The 12,572-nt window shown below is 45.2% G+C and overlaps 1 protein-coding gene and 1 long non-coding RNA gene across 3 annotated transcripts; one reads left to right on the forward strand and one right to left on the reverse strand.

Moving 5' to 3' along the window:
- The first annotated feature begins 3,730 nt into the window (after positions 1 to 3,730).
- Positions 3,731 to 12,312, forward strand: ido1 (indoleamine 2,3-dioxygenase 1). 2 transcript variants are annotated; one of them, XM_035435764.1, is made up of 10 exons: positions 3,731 to 3,979; positions 5,533 to 5,628; positions 6,407 to 6,526; positions 7,758 to 7,876; positions 9,098 to 9,112; positions 9,852 to 9,951; positions 10,911 to 11,028; positions 11,166 to 11,217; positions 11,450 to 11,598; positions 11,681 to 12,312. In XM_035435764.1, the coding sequence occupies exons 1-10, from the start codon at positions 3,758 to 3,760 to the stop codon at positions 12,085 to 12,087; spliced, it is 1,398 nt and encodes a 465-aa protein (XP_035291655.1). In that variant the 5' UTR covers positions 3,731 to 3,757; the 3' UTR covers positions 12,088 to 12,312. The 2 variants fall into 2 exon arrangements, with proteins under 2 accessions (XP_035291655.1, XP_035291656.1); XM_035435765.1 differs by lacking the exon at positions 11,166 to 11,217 and having other exon boundaries at positions 10,911 to 11,026; positions 11,447 to 11,598.
- On the reverse strand, positions 3,974 to 6,457 carry LOC118237256. Its single transcript, XR_004767137.1, has 3 exons — positions 6,253 to 6,457; positions 4,747 to 4,882; positions 3,974 to 4,048 (listed from the first exon to the last, which is right to left on the reverse strand). It is a non-coding gene; the product is annotated as an uncharacterized LOC118237256 (long non-coding RNA).
- Positions 12,313 to 12,572: the final 260 nt, after the last annotated feature.

Raw genomic sequence — 12,572 nt, forward strand, 5'->3', positions numbered from 1 at the left:
GAACCCATTAAAAGCTGGTGCATACTATCTGTGGGCAGTATCCCAGGTGTAAGAGCCACAATGTGAGAATATAAGTTAATTTAAATATCATGCAAAATGTATAGTTCATCATTTCTAGTCATTGTATAAGACATAGGTAATGTATATAATGTACAAAAACAAATGCATGTATATTTAATGTGATTATTGATGCTCCCTTTAATATAGTGAGTGACGTCGTGCAATAGAATCATGCGCAGTGGAGTCGGGCAGAGAGCAGCGTTAGGCATGGGAGCACATAGTTTTTCTACCAGGTGACACGATGTGATTTAAACCTTACAATTTCAGTAAACGACTTCAAACTGATTACATCTCCTGTCATTTGCATCAGACTGAAGTTACTGTGCCTACAGCTTGTTTGTGGCTTATTTTGACATCTAGATGGAATGCCACTATTAAATTCCTGCTTTTCAAGATTCAATTCCTGAAAAGCAGGTTCCATTTCCTGACGCCTCAAGACTGAGTTTCACTTAAATAGGTTCCAGATCTCCAGGAAGCCCTAAATGCTGAGTAAGGTAACACGTCTCGAGATTGAGTTTTAAGTTCTAATAGATTCATAGTCTTAAAGGAACCTCTGAATACCATAATAGATAAGTTTCAGGGTATGAGTTTCTAAAAAGAGAAGCTTATTGTAATAAAACCTTTTCAGTTGGGAAGTGGCCCTCAGTGTGTTACTTCACCAGTCCCAACATGGTTCCACAAGGCAGAAGATTCCCAACAATGAATGAAGAATGCTGCACAGGAATATTCCTTTTGAATGCAATCTGTGATATTTATTTGAAATCGCTGAGTAAAAATCTTAACGTCTGTACAGATAAGGGTTGTTCAGGCCAGATCAATGGAATCTACATTTTCAGGGCATTCCAGTTAAAAGCAGAAAATAACGTGATATGATTGTTTTTGATCCATTGAAAATATTTTACTTGAAGATGGAGAGTACAACTGGATGTCTTTGACAATTATTCGTTTACAGATTTCACCTCTTTGTTAGAAATAGGATGAAACTTCCATGATTTGTCTTAGCTGTACGACATTACCTCCTAACATATTAATGTTCGGTCTCATTAGAAAGACTGTAAGACAATGAATCTTTTGATAATAATATCATATTGCTTAGCCCTGCTTCTAACCACATAAGGCAACTTTTATACATGAATTTATCAGTTTTCAAATAAGACAGTCTGTCTGATCCTGCTACCACACCTCTGCCCTTCCACACCTCAGCCAATCAGACATGTTGCTGCCCCCTCTCTCGTAACCATTCCTCGTCCCTCACAGAACAACTTAAAATGCGAACTTTACTGAGGCCAGAATTTTTGGATACTTAACTTAGCCAGTTCATATCTGTTGCGGTAGAGATTCAGGGGTTGTAACTTCTGTTGCCATCTGAGGAATCTGAACCTTGCATCTGGGCCTTGTGCTTCTCTGTGTTTGGTGTGTGCAAGGTTTGATGTCCTTGTCTTAAAGCTCATCTGGCATTTTTACATTTTCATCCCTGCCTTTTTGGAATATTTGGCTGTCTTTTCGTTTTTGAAACTTCATCTTGGTTGGCTTGGGACTTCCTGGGAGAAACAAGCTGTGGTTCGGTATTTTCCTTCATCCATTCCTTTTGTGACAGTAACCTTTCTATGTATGTAACATTCATTATTTGTTTAAGGTAGCTGACCTTCATCTTTAGATTAGACATCTTTTTTTCTTTTTTTTTTAAACTTTAGTCTCGGTCTACATAAAGAGAGTCAAAGAAAGCGTATGTGTGAAGGATTGCCTTTTTAATTGAAGCTTTGCTTGAGCAGAGATCCTACCCTAGGGCTTGGTATGAGACCACAGCAGGGCTTCCTGGCTTCACAAAAAAAAAAGAGCAGAACTGCATGACACTGATAATGCTCTCATACATTTTCATTATCACTGCAATGTGAGACACACTCCACCAGGTAGAGGTACAGCATTGCAACATTTTCATGCACGTTTTTGTCAAACAGATTACTGCCACTGTAGTTACTGTACCAGCGGTGTAATAAGTTGAGTCAAATATATTCTTTATAGTTCTTTATGGGAAACCATCTTCATTCCTGGTTGCTCACTAGCGCCACTACGGTTGGCTCCAGTATAGGTGTTTTCATATCCGGTTTCCATGTAAGTCTACAGTACACATGCGGTCAAAATACAAAGTCAATAATTTTTTCTCATGAGAACAAATCGTCATAATATGTGTATTTTATTCGTCTTATGACTGTCCATGGGTCGATTTCATGATTTATTGTGTCATTTGGGCACTATTATAATATGTGTTGTGGACCAAATGAGGTACGGCTTGCGTCACTTCCTGATTACGGCAAAGGACTAAGCTACAGTAGGGGCTACAGTCTATGGTCACTGGGGTGGGAGGTGGCGCCTCTTGGCCTTGACATTGCGGATCCGACTACGGTCCACCTGTGTGAAGTCAGAAAATGCAGACATCCCATTTCGGAGTGACTTCATTATGTCGTGTGCTATTTACAGCTGCACTAGACGACCATAAAATAATCCTCCTCTGAAGTTTTTCGGTAGCCGAGTCATTTTTACTATTTCCTTTAGCCTACTTAACCAAATAATTAGTTGGCAGAAAGCGTAATTAGCTTGCTATATTTGGTAGTCCAGTAGCCTATGCTAAAACAGTTCGCAACTTCGGTTACCAAGCCATTTGACTAGCTAGCTAACCCTATCCGGCAAATATTCCATCTGCCAAACGTGTTTGACGGCTTGTTAGTCGTGTACATTCCGTAAATGTCTACCTGGGCCATGCTTCACGCATGTGACAAAGCTACTAGTACTATAATCCCGATTTTGGGATAAACACTGCAAAATTTTCAGTTTCACGAAGCGAATTAAGAGTCTAACGGTTTATTTGCTGGATAACATACAACACACGATGAAATCACACCTACGACGATAACTTGCTCGGTTAACAGCAGGTCTACCAGACAGTTATACGAAAGTTAGCCTAGTCGAATCACCAGTAGCCGACACATCTCTGATTGATTGACCATCAGTGTAGTCGATGTTCTTCCCCTGTGGTTCATATTGCTAATGCGTGAGCTAACCACGGGTAGCCTACCTAGCTCACTGGCAAGCTGATATGCTAGCTAAGCATATTCGTTTTGCTGAGAAACATAAATTGAAGATAACTGAACATAATTGTATTATTAATGTCATACATATAACGTGATTACATGACACAGTACAGTCACGGATGGAAATTAAACTCCGTAAACATTTTATAATATATTTTAAAACATAACGGCAGACAGTCAGCTAGCCTCAAGTTCGTTCTGCAATCGTTCGTTCAGGTTGATGTGCTTTTGCGCACAGGACTGTCAATCACATTGTAAAAAGCACAAGACCGCTTAACTCTATGGTTTTGGCTCCAAATCGACAACATGGCCGCGCCCGCCATTGAGCTTCAAAACGTGTTTTAGAGACCCACGGAGAGTCAATGGGTGACGTCACAGTAGCTTTGTCCATATTTTTTTACAGTCTCTGCTGTGTACACTGGCAGGACGAACCGGATCTTCTCCTCGGGCGCACAGCTTGTTTAATGGCCCTCAACTGTCTCTTACAGTTGACCTGTTGGCCTAAAGGCTGTGAGCAAACTCCATTCTCACGTTGGGGGCTTACGTTGGGCAATGCGTAAAAGGTGACTAAAGGTGAAGTTAAAAAGGAATTGCGCAAGCCAGGAGTCATGCATGTTGACTTTCCAGCCGGTGAACTCCGCACAGAGGGCGCTAATGGTGTGGCTGGGCGCCGGTCACTTGGAAATGCTCACCGTCCCTGCAGAACGCACCAACCGTTCGCCTCCACTTCCAGCCCCATGGCCAGCAGCCCCGCGGACCCCCAGCAGCCCTTCTCCCTGGAGCGCTACCACGTCTCCGAGGAGTACGGATTCATTCTGCAGGAGCCCCTGGTAGGGACAGGGATTCCTTTCTTTATGCGGTCGCTGTGTCCGTTGTGTGTTCGGTGCATTTGCAATCAGCTGTAAGATGAAACAGGGACAGAGACAGCTCAATCACTTAGCGCCATTTCTCAGCTGGAATGTTGCAGTGGGGATATGGGAACAATCATTCATTCATTAGTAGGTTAAGTGTTGAGTCAGTAGAATCTGGCTAAAGATATTTGATCATTGAAAAAGAGAAAAAAAATTTAGCTCTGCAGGCAAACAGATATTCTGTATTAAAACATTGCAAAAAAAAAAACCCAAAAAACTTTAGCTTATGCTTCCAGTGTCTTCTACTTGCTTTGTAGGTGAACTTTATCCTTTTCAGTCAATGGTTCCATACCCGTGACATATGGTGATTGCGCGTATTGATTGTTTTGCAAATAAACCCTGGCTAAAATAGATTACATCTCTTGTTAGCTTTCTCTTTCACTCACAGAACCACCTTTTGGGCTTAGTTTGTTGGACTTGACCTTGTTAAGGAAATTGTTCTGTCTGTACTGATATTTATTTATTTATTACTAAAGGAGATCCATGAAGCTGCCAATTAATTTAAAATTCTAGTATTGTATTTTGAGTGTGATTATGCCTGAATACTGTTTATGAGCAAGTGTGATGTGCAATGAGATTTAAACTGAGCTTACATGCACCTGTTCAGGTTGAAATCTGTCAAAACAAAAATAGCCTAATATAGAAATTTACAGAGTTAAATATACTGCATATAATCAATTTCTTACTTGAAGAATGGTGCATTTTCCAGAAGTTTGTTTGTCTGGTCCTTAGTTTGGTCAGTAGTAAGAAGACAACAAGAAGAGGCAAACCGGCTTGATGCTGAATGTGGCTTTGTTAGTCCAGCAGGGGGCGGTCTTTGCTCTGTAATGCAAGCACAGTGATGAGGATACTGGTGTCGTAGTGCTGCAGTTGATGCCTCCTTTTAAATGAAGATCCCAGGTCACTGGGATTCATTTAAGCAAGACACTAACTCTCAGTTCTGAGTCACAAGATAGTGTAAATGCCAAAAAAGACATATCATACCCTTTCCACAGATATTCATAGTCATTAGGCTTGGCAGTATGCTGGCTATGTTACATTCGGTTTACATAACATATCACAGTTCAGATATACAGGTAGGCATGTTCCATTTTAATGCAGTGTGGCTTACATTAAATACTATCACTCATTAATGGAGTTATGGGGTTAAAGTTTGTGAATCACGGATCAAATCACCTCTGAGTTTAGCTGGCCAAATAAATGCCTGCTAAGCACTGGATGGGGCAGACAGTCAGGATGGTATTTTAAGTGCCGGTTGCACAAGCCTTTAGAACTGGAATTAGGAAGAACTGGAATCCATCACTACAATTACTGTCCACGAATGCAGGGAAACTGGTAGAAGTGGGTCCTGAGATTATCCTTGAGAGGGACCACATCAGTGCAAGACATCATTCACTAATTCCTGCATGGAGAGGTCTTGTAAAGTCATGTGAAATAAGGGAGGATCAGTGATGAGCATCTGCTTCCTCCAGACTGAGCTACCCCCGTACTACCAGACATGGATGGACATCGCCCGACGCGTCACAGACCTTGTCCAATCCCACACGCTCCGTACCCACATCCATCAGGTAACACATTCTCCGCCCTGTCCATACTGTACATAACATTTAGCATTTGGCTCTTTACCAGAGCAACTTACACAGCTTACTGTTTTTACGTAAAACTGTTTATACAGCTGGCTATTTATCAAAGCTGTTCTGTATCCTAAAATGTAACCTGAGCATACAAAAGTTTTCAAAAGTTTCATTATTTTTAGGATAGAAAAACATCATTATTTTGAGAATAAAGCAAATATCATAAGTGCCAACTGACAAATTACAACAAATCTCAATAGTCATTAAAAGTACCCTTGGTCCACTTCTCTATTTAGAGAGGCTGTAATGCATTAAAAAATAACAATAAAATATACATACAGTCTGGAGCAAATTTTAGTAGGGGCTTTTAATGATTTTAGACCTCGGATAAAGGTGCGCATTAAGAAAATGCGCTGCAATCATGCAGCCGATGACCGCTCCTGTCATCTGCAAATATATCCTGTATGATTATCCTTTAACCTTTAAAACAGAACACACAGCAAGTTATTCCTTCCTGTCCAAAGAGGTTTACATAACATGGCCCAGGCCCAGACAGAGAAGATAAACAAAGATCCAGTAATCTTTCAGTCTGTGACAGTGAATGGGTTAATATCTCACCTCCTGCACACCCAATAGGATGATGCGGATATGCCAGAGCAGCCATTGGGCCGTGACGATGCCTGAACTCGCTGACGTTCTGTAACGTTCGACCACGGAGCCGATGCCGCCAAGCGCGACTGTCCCGCAATTTCAGCTCCTCCTCTTTTCCCAGATGCCCCAGCTGGACCCCAGTTTCCTGCAGAGCCACAGGGAGCTGCGTCTGGCCCACCTGGCGCTCAGTATAATGACCATGGGCTACGTGTGGCAGGAGGGAGAAAAAGGGACCGTCAAGGTATTCCCATAGCAGTCTTTTTAACAATGCAAATGTGCATACTACAGATGCTGTGTGCCTGTGAGTGCACAAGTACCCTACTGACAAATCATGTGCATAGTCTAGTTATTTGCAGAATTCAGATCACCAGATTTAGTTGGCATAGGGGTGAGACTGTCATTTATCCTTTATCATTGACAAAATGATGCTAGTATGTCTAAGAAGAACACAAACAATATAGTAATACCAGTTGCCACATTCATGAACAGTTGTTAATATTTAATTGTACAAAATTCACCTAGATAATAAAATTATGTAAAATGTACCTTTCCTAATTGTAATCCATTATTTAAAGAATTTTCTGGTCTATTCTAAAGCTTATACTATGGAAAAGACCAACACCAGTGTCGTCTCATTGGCAATCATTCCTGATTTAGAATTTAGAATTTTGTGGCAGTACTTGATTTAGAATTGTCATGGAAACAGAACGGTAGTCATAGAATGTCAAAAAATGCAAGGCAATGAAGAAATGACCAGGACAATAACTGCAAATGTAAGTTACCAGCATTCGTTTCTCTACAGTAATGGCACAACAATATTCACAGTTATAGTTATCTGTGCGTTGTAAAATTGTCTTTTTATTAACAAATGATTACAAGCTATCTATATTGACAAAAAAGTTGGCTGAGTTTTGCTTGTGCAGATTTAAATTTTTACTTGATTCATCTGGTAAAGCGCTGTAGCTAGCTGTTCAGACTATATGGTCAGCAACTAGTGTTTAACCTAATCTGACTTGAGCTCTGAGCGCCAACAAATGAAATGGGGTGGGGAGGGGTTTGACATGGCGCCCTACTACTACAAAATTAAACCTGTTTTAGTCACTAATCTTCTGTGAAGGAACAGTGTAACCTGCAACTGTACTGTATGTCCTGGCTTGTACATCATCACCACGAGTCCATAACAGAAGGTGACGCTGGCCCCTGGAGGTCCCGGAAGCAAGAGGCCTGCTTCTTTTGTACAGTCGGCTAAATGTGACCTGTCAGGCGCTGTGAGGTTCACTGGTTCAGACTCCTGGGGCAAAGGCGGGCTCTGAGCACTGTGTTAAATGTTGTAGGGAAATGGGCCTATATTGACATAGGATGTTGCAATAGAGAAATGCTTCTGAGCATGACTGGAGATTGCAAAAGAGACAAAATGGGAGAAATTTAGAAAAAAAAGGCCACATTCTGAATCGAGGTCATTGTCTCCTCAGGTGTTGCCCCGAAACCTGGCTGTCCCGTTCTGGGAGGTATCCCAGCGGCTGGGGCTTCCTCCAATCCTGACCCACGCTGATGGAGTGCTGGCCAACTGGAGGAAGAGGGACCCTAAGGGGTGAGACTCACACGCTCACATACACATACACACACACTGACTGATACACACATACACACACGCACTGACTCACATGCACACATACACACACACTGACTGATACACACATACACACACTCACAGACACACACGCACTGACTCACACACTCACATACACACACACTGACTCACATGCACTGACTCGCGCACTCACAGATCCACATGCTCACGTACACACATGGATTGACTTACATACGTGCACACACTGACTCACACACACATACTCACACATACGCACACAAATGTATGCATGCATGCACACATGCACTCACCTACGCACACATGCACACAGGCACACACACAGACACAGCCAATTCCCCACTGTGAACCCCCTCTACGAGAGTACACACAAAGTTGATGACAGAACCTCCTCAGGCGTCCTACCATACACACACACACACACACACACGGAGAGCAGGCACAAGGCCTCTAATAAACATGTCAGCAGCTCTCCCCAGCAACGCGGAGAGCCGGACGCCAAGCGACACTCCCACACACTTCCCAGCGCTCAATCCGCGCTGAATCTGCACGGCACCGGAGGAATGCAGCCCGCGGGCGGCGCCGCACACAACCCCCAGAATCCAGGCCCTGGGACATGGCCTTCAGATGGGCACACACGCCGAGGCTTTCAAAGATGCAGACGCATCTCAGTAATGGGAACATTCTGCCCGATTTCCTCTAGAAATACACTTGCAGTACCCCATGCGGACACTTGAAAACGTACATACCCACAACAGCTAAAGTTACATCTATAAGTGTCAGAGTAATCAGGTAATCACAACTGGTCCCCTGTGTGACTGGTAGTCAGGGCCAGGCGAGCTCTCTCGCTCCAGAGCCGGGCTGTTGTGGTGGGACTCCGATGACGAGCGTTTCCCACGCACACACAGACCCACGCGCACACGGCCACCGCTCATACTGCGTCCTCAGCGCTCGCTGCAGCGTGCTTCCAAGGCTGCAGTAAAATTGCAGTCTGACGGGCCCTGGAGAGAGTGACCTTGTTGGGCCTTCCAGAGTCTGAGGCTCTGCTCTGCATCAAGATGCCTGTCAATGCGAAAAGAAAACTGCATGTTGGGGGGGGAGGGGGGGGCTTGTGAGATGAAAAATGATTCGCCAAAGCCTCCTGCGGGAAAAATAAATCTGCCTTCTTTCTCTTTTCATGTCATCTCTGGATTCCTTCACCAGCCCCTTTGACATGGAGTAAGTATCTCATTGCAATCGATCCTTGGAAACAGATTTGAACAGGCATGCGTGGAGATTCACATGCCCTTGTAGTGGAAGGCTTTACATGCTGCTGGCTTTATTAGTTGTGTCACATGTCTCTAAATACAGTATGAGTTGCATTACTTTCTATGGGTCCTCAGTGAAAAGTGAAATCAAAAGCAGGCTCATCTCACCCAGTAGAAAGACAGAATAGCAGAGCTGCTCATTCGGTTAAGGCACCACATTGAGGGCTGATGAGTCTCGAAATCCGGATCGAATCCGGACCGTGCCAGTGCCGACTGTGGCAATAGCACCGTGGGGCAACAATTGGGAGGATTCAGTCCTTCAGCGATCCATGTTTTGTCACTGTCTGTATGCCAAAGCCGTGCATGAAAGGTCTTCCTCCGTTTCCACTCTATGCAAGCTTGGCTGTGGGCTGCGGTGTGAAAAGAAGCAGCTGGTTTGGGAGGAGAACTGCAGATGTCTATACTCCCCCAGCTCAGCAGTGGGGTTTGTGCATTAATGCAGCTGCAGTTGCAGATAATTGGACATTCCAAATTAGGGAGGGAATTGGACATGGTCAGCTCCACGTAGGGTGCCAAATATTTTTAAAGGGTAGAATAGCTTGAAATTAGTATAAAAGCAACTTTCTTTCTGAAAGAAGCCCAGTGCTTAGCCTTGAGTTGCCCTGTGTGACCCTGGTACCCGTGTTCTGGCCCGGTGCCGCCTGTCACAGGAATCTGGAGCTGTTGCTCACCCTGCCAGGGGGTGAGAGCTTTCGCGGGTTCTTCATCGTCACCCTGATGGTGGAGAAGGCCGCTGTGCCAGCCGTGAAGGTGAGTCTTCCCCTTCGCCGAGTTCCGGTTCTGCGGGTCAAGGTGACAGAAGACACCATTGTAAACGCCAGTTGCTGCAAGAACTGTTTAATGAGTGCGCTATTTAAAGTGTGCAGTTAGTAGACCTTTGTAATGGCTGCCAAATGATGTATTCAAACTCAATACAGATTCAGTACAACAGCAATTAATGCTGATGCAGTTGATCAATATATATTAAAAAACATGAAATGAATTTAACAGACACTCATATCCAGAGAAACTTGTAATATAGGACAAACAAACGTGAATTCACTTGATTAATATGAGCAATGATGCCAAAGCTGGCTAACAGCATTCTCACATCTGTGAGTACCGATACAACTAAATCCCTATCAGCCATGCTAACCAAGAACCAAAATAGAAATCCTAAATACATACATTACAGACATTTAGAAATGTATACCTTCTCATCCAGAGCAACGTACACAGTGTACATTCTTTTTCCATGTAATCATGTATACAGTTGTATGTTTATACACAGTGGTGAGGACTTGGAGGGAACATAAAGTGCCTCGTCCTGCAAGCACAGAAATGTGAAATTGAATCTTGAATTAAACTAAAAGTTACGGTACACCCTCCTGACTGTCCTGCAGCAAATTGGGAAAACTGTAGGTCAGGGCTGCCCAACCATGTTCCTGGAGCTGTACTATCCTGTAGGTTTCAATTTCAACCCTAATTTGGCACATACAATTCTACTAATCAGCAGCTCAATGAGCTCTCTAGCTGTTGAATGCGGTGTGCTTTGTTAGGGTTGAAGTAATATCTTGGTAGATCTCCAAGAACAGGGCTGGACAGCCCTGCAGCACGTGTTTCCCCTCGACAGGGTGAGTTTGATTGGTTAGCTGGCAGGTCGGGCTTTGTTTGTGTGGCTGTGGGTGGGAATGGGGCATGCGGTCACTGGAGGCGTGTCTGTGTCGCAGGCCATCCCCATGGTGATAAACGGAGTGCGCCGCGGAGACGCCAGCACGGTGACCAGGGCACTGGAGGACATCGCCCAATCCATGAGCAGCATGACGGAGGCAATCAAACTGTTGCACAGTACAGTACCGATTGATCCTTCTGATACAGCCTAACTGGGACTGACGTGTGACCGCACGCGGTTTGCTGAACGCACGTGGTTTAGGAGCGGTCAGCAGCAGACACGTCAAACCCTTTCCTCTCTTCTGTGATTCCAGAGTACGTCGACCCAGCCATTTTCTATGGCATCATGCGCATCTTTCTTTCAGGGTGGGTACTGTGCCTGCACAGGGATATGGATGTTTGCTTCATCAAATATGACACATGCTCAAATTTCTGTGTGTGTGTGTGTGTGTGTGTGCATGCATGCGTGCAAATGTGTGTGTGCCATGCATGCCTGTATTTGTGGTGCACATGTGTTTGTGTGTATGTGCATGTTGGGTGTATGTGTGTGTGTGCGTGAGTGTGGATGTGTGCACATATGTTTCTGTGTATTGTTCAGGTGGAAAGACAATCCCTCCATGGTGGAGGGGCTGGTGTATGAGGGGGTGCAAGCAGAGCCCGTGCAGATTTCGGGAGGGAGCGCGGCAGAGAGCAGCCTCCTGCACTGCTTCGACGAGCTGCTGGGAGTGTCGCACGAGCCCCAGAGCGGTAAGAGCGGCGCTGCGGCCGTGTGCGCTAGCGTATTCACACCCGAGAGCGCGCGGCTGAAACCGCTGTCTGTCCCGGACAGGGGCCTTCCTCAAACGCATGCGGGACTACATGCCCCCCGACCACAAGCGGCTGATCCAGGACATCTCGTCGGGCCCGTCCCTGCGGCGGTACGTCCTGGACGGGGACAGCGCCCCGCTGAACGCCGCGTACCAGCGATGCGTGACCCAGCTGGTGGCGATGCGCAGCTACCACCTCAACGTCGTCAGCCGCTTCGTCACCGTGCCGGCGGCCCGCGCCCGCCAGCTCCGTGCCCGGGGGGAGGGGGGCGAGGGGGGCGAGGGGGACGCCCTCACCAAGGCCCCCACCGCCCTGGAGGAGAGGGGCACGGGGGGCTCTGGGATCATGTCCTTCCTCAAGACCGTCCGGGACCGGACCAAGGTGGTGTCCCTGCCACCCCCCAAAGCAGACTCTCAGTCAAATAACTGAATCCGCCCACACCCCCCTGGCCCAATGCCCCCCCCCCCACCCCATCCCCAGGACACACGTTCTTTACCTCAGCCATGGAAAGATCCGGAACCTGCAACTACAACAAACCTGGCAACGTGCAATTGAAAGAAAAACAAAGAAAGAGCGGCAGACCTTGCTTGAGTGCAATCTGATTTTTTAATTAAAGTCAGCAAAGAGTTTCTGCTCTCTGCATTCCAAAATGAATATTGTTCGATCCACTTTTTGAATTCAAACACGCCATCAGTATTACAGCGATTCGAGTGCTTCAGTCCAAACCACAATCTAAAGCACAGCCATTCATTTCAATGTAATGTGGCTGCCAAATCCTTTTATTTAATCAGAATTAGAATGCAAAAAATATCCCACAAACCCTAATTCCTGGACAGCATCTGGTGACAGTGAGGGATGGCTGGAGAGGGTGGTTATTTTTAGACTCTCAGCAAGCCTAAGAAATGCTAAGTTGT

This window comes from Anguilla anguilla, chromosome 10 (assembly GCF_013347855.1).
Source record: "Anguilla anguilla isolate fAngAng1 chromosome 10, fAngAng1.pri, whole genome shotgun sequence".
NCBI classification, from domain to species: domain Eukaryota; kingdom Metazoa; phylum Chordata; class Actinopteri; order Anguilliformes; family Anguillidae; genus Anguilla; species Anguilla anguilla.

Coding starts and splice junctions, on each gene's coding strand:
- ido1 (XM_035435764.1), top strand. CDS start 3,758: ATGCATGTTGACTTTCCAGCCGGTGAACTCCGCACAGAGGGCGCTAAT. Junction 5,629..6,406: donor TCCGTACCCACATCCATCAG/GTAACACATTCT, acceptor CTCTTTTCCCAG/ATGCCCCAGCTGGACCCCAG. Junction 6,527..7,757: donor GAGAAAAAGGGACCGTCAAG/GTATTCCCATAG, acceptor TTGTCTCCTCAG/GTGTTGCCCCGAAACCTGGC.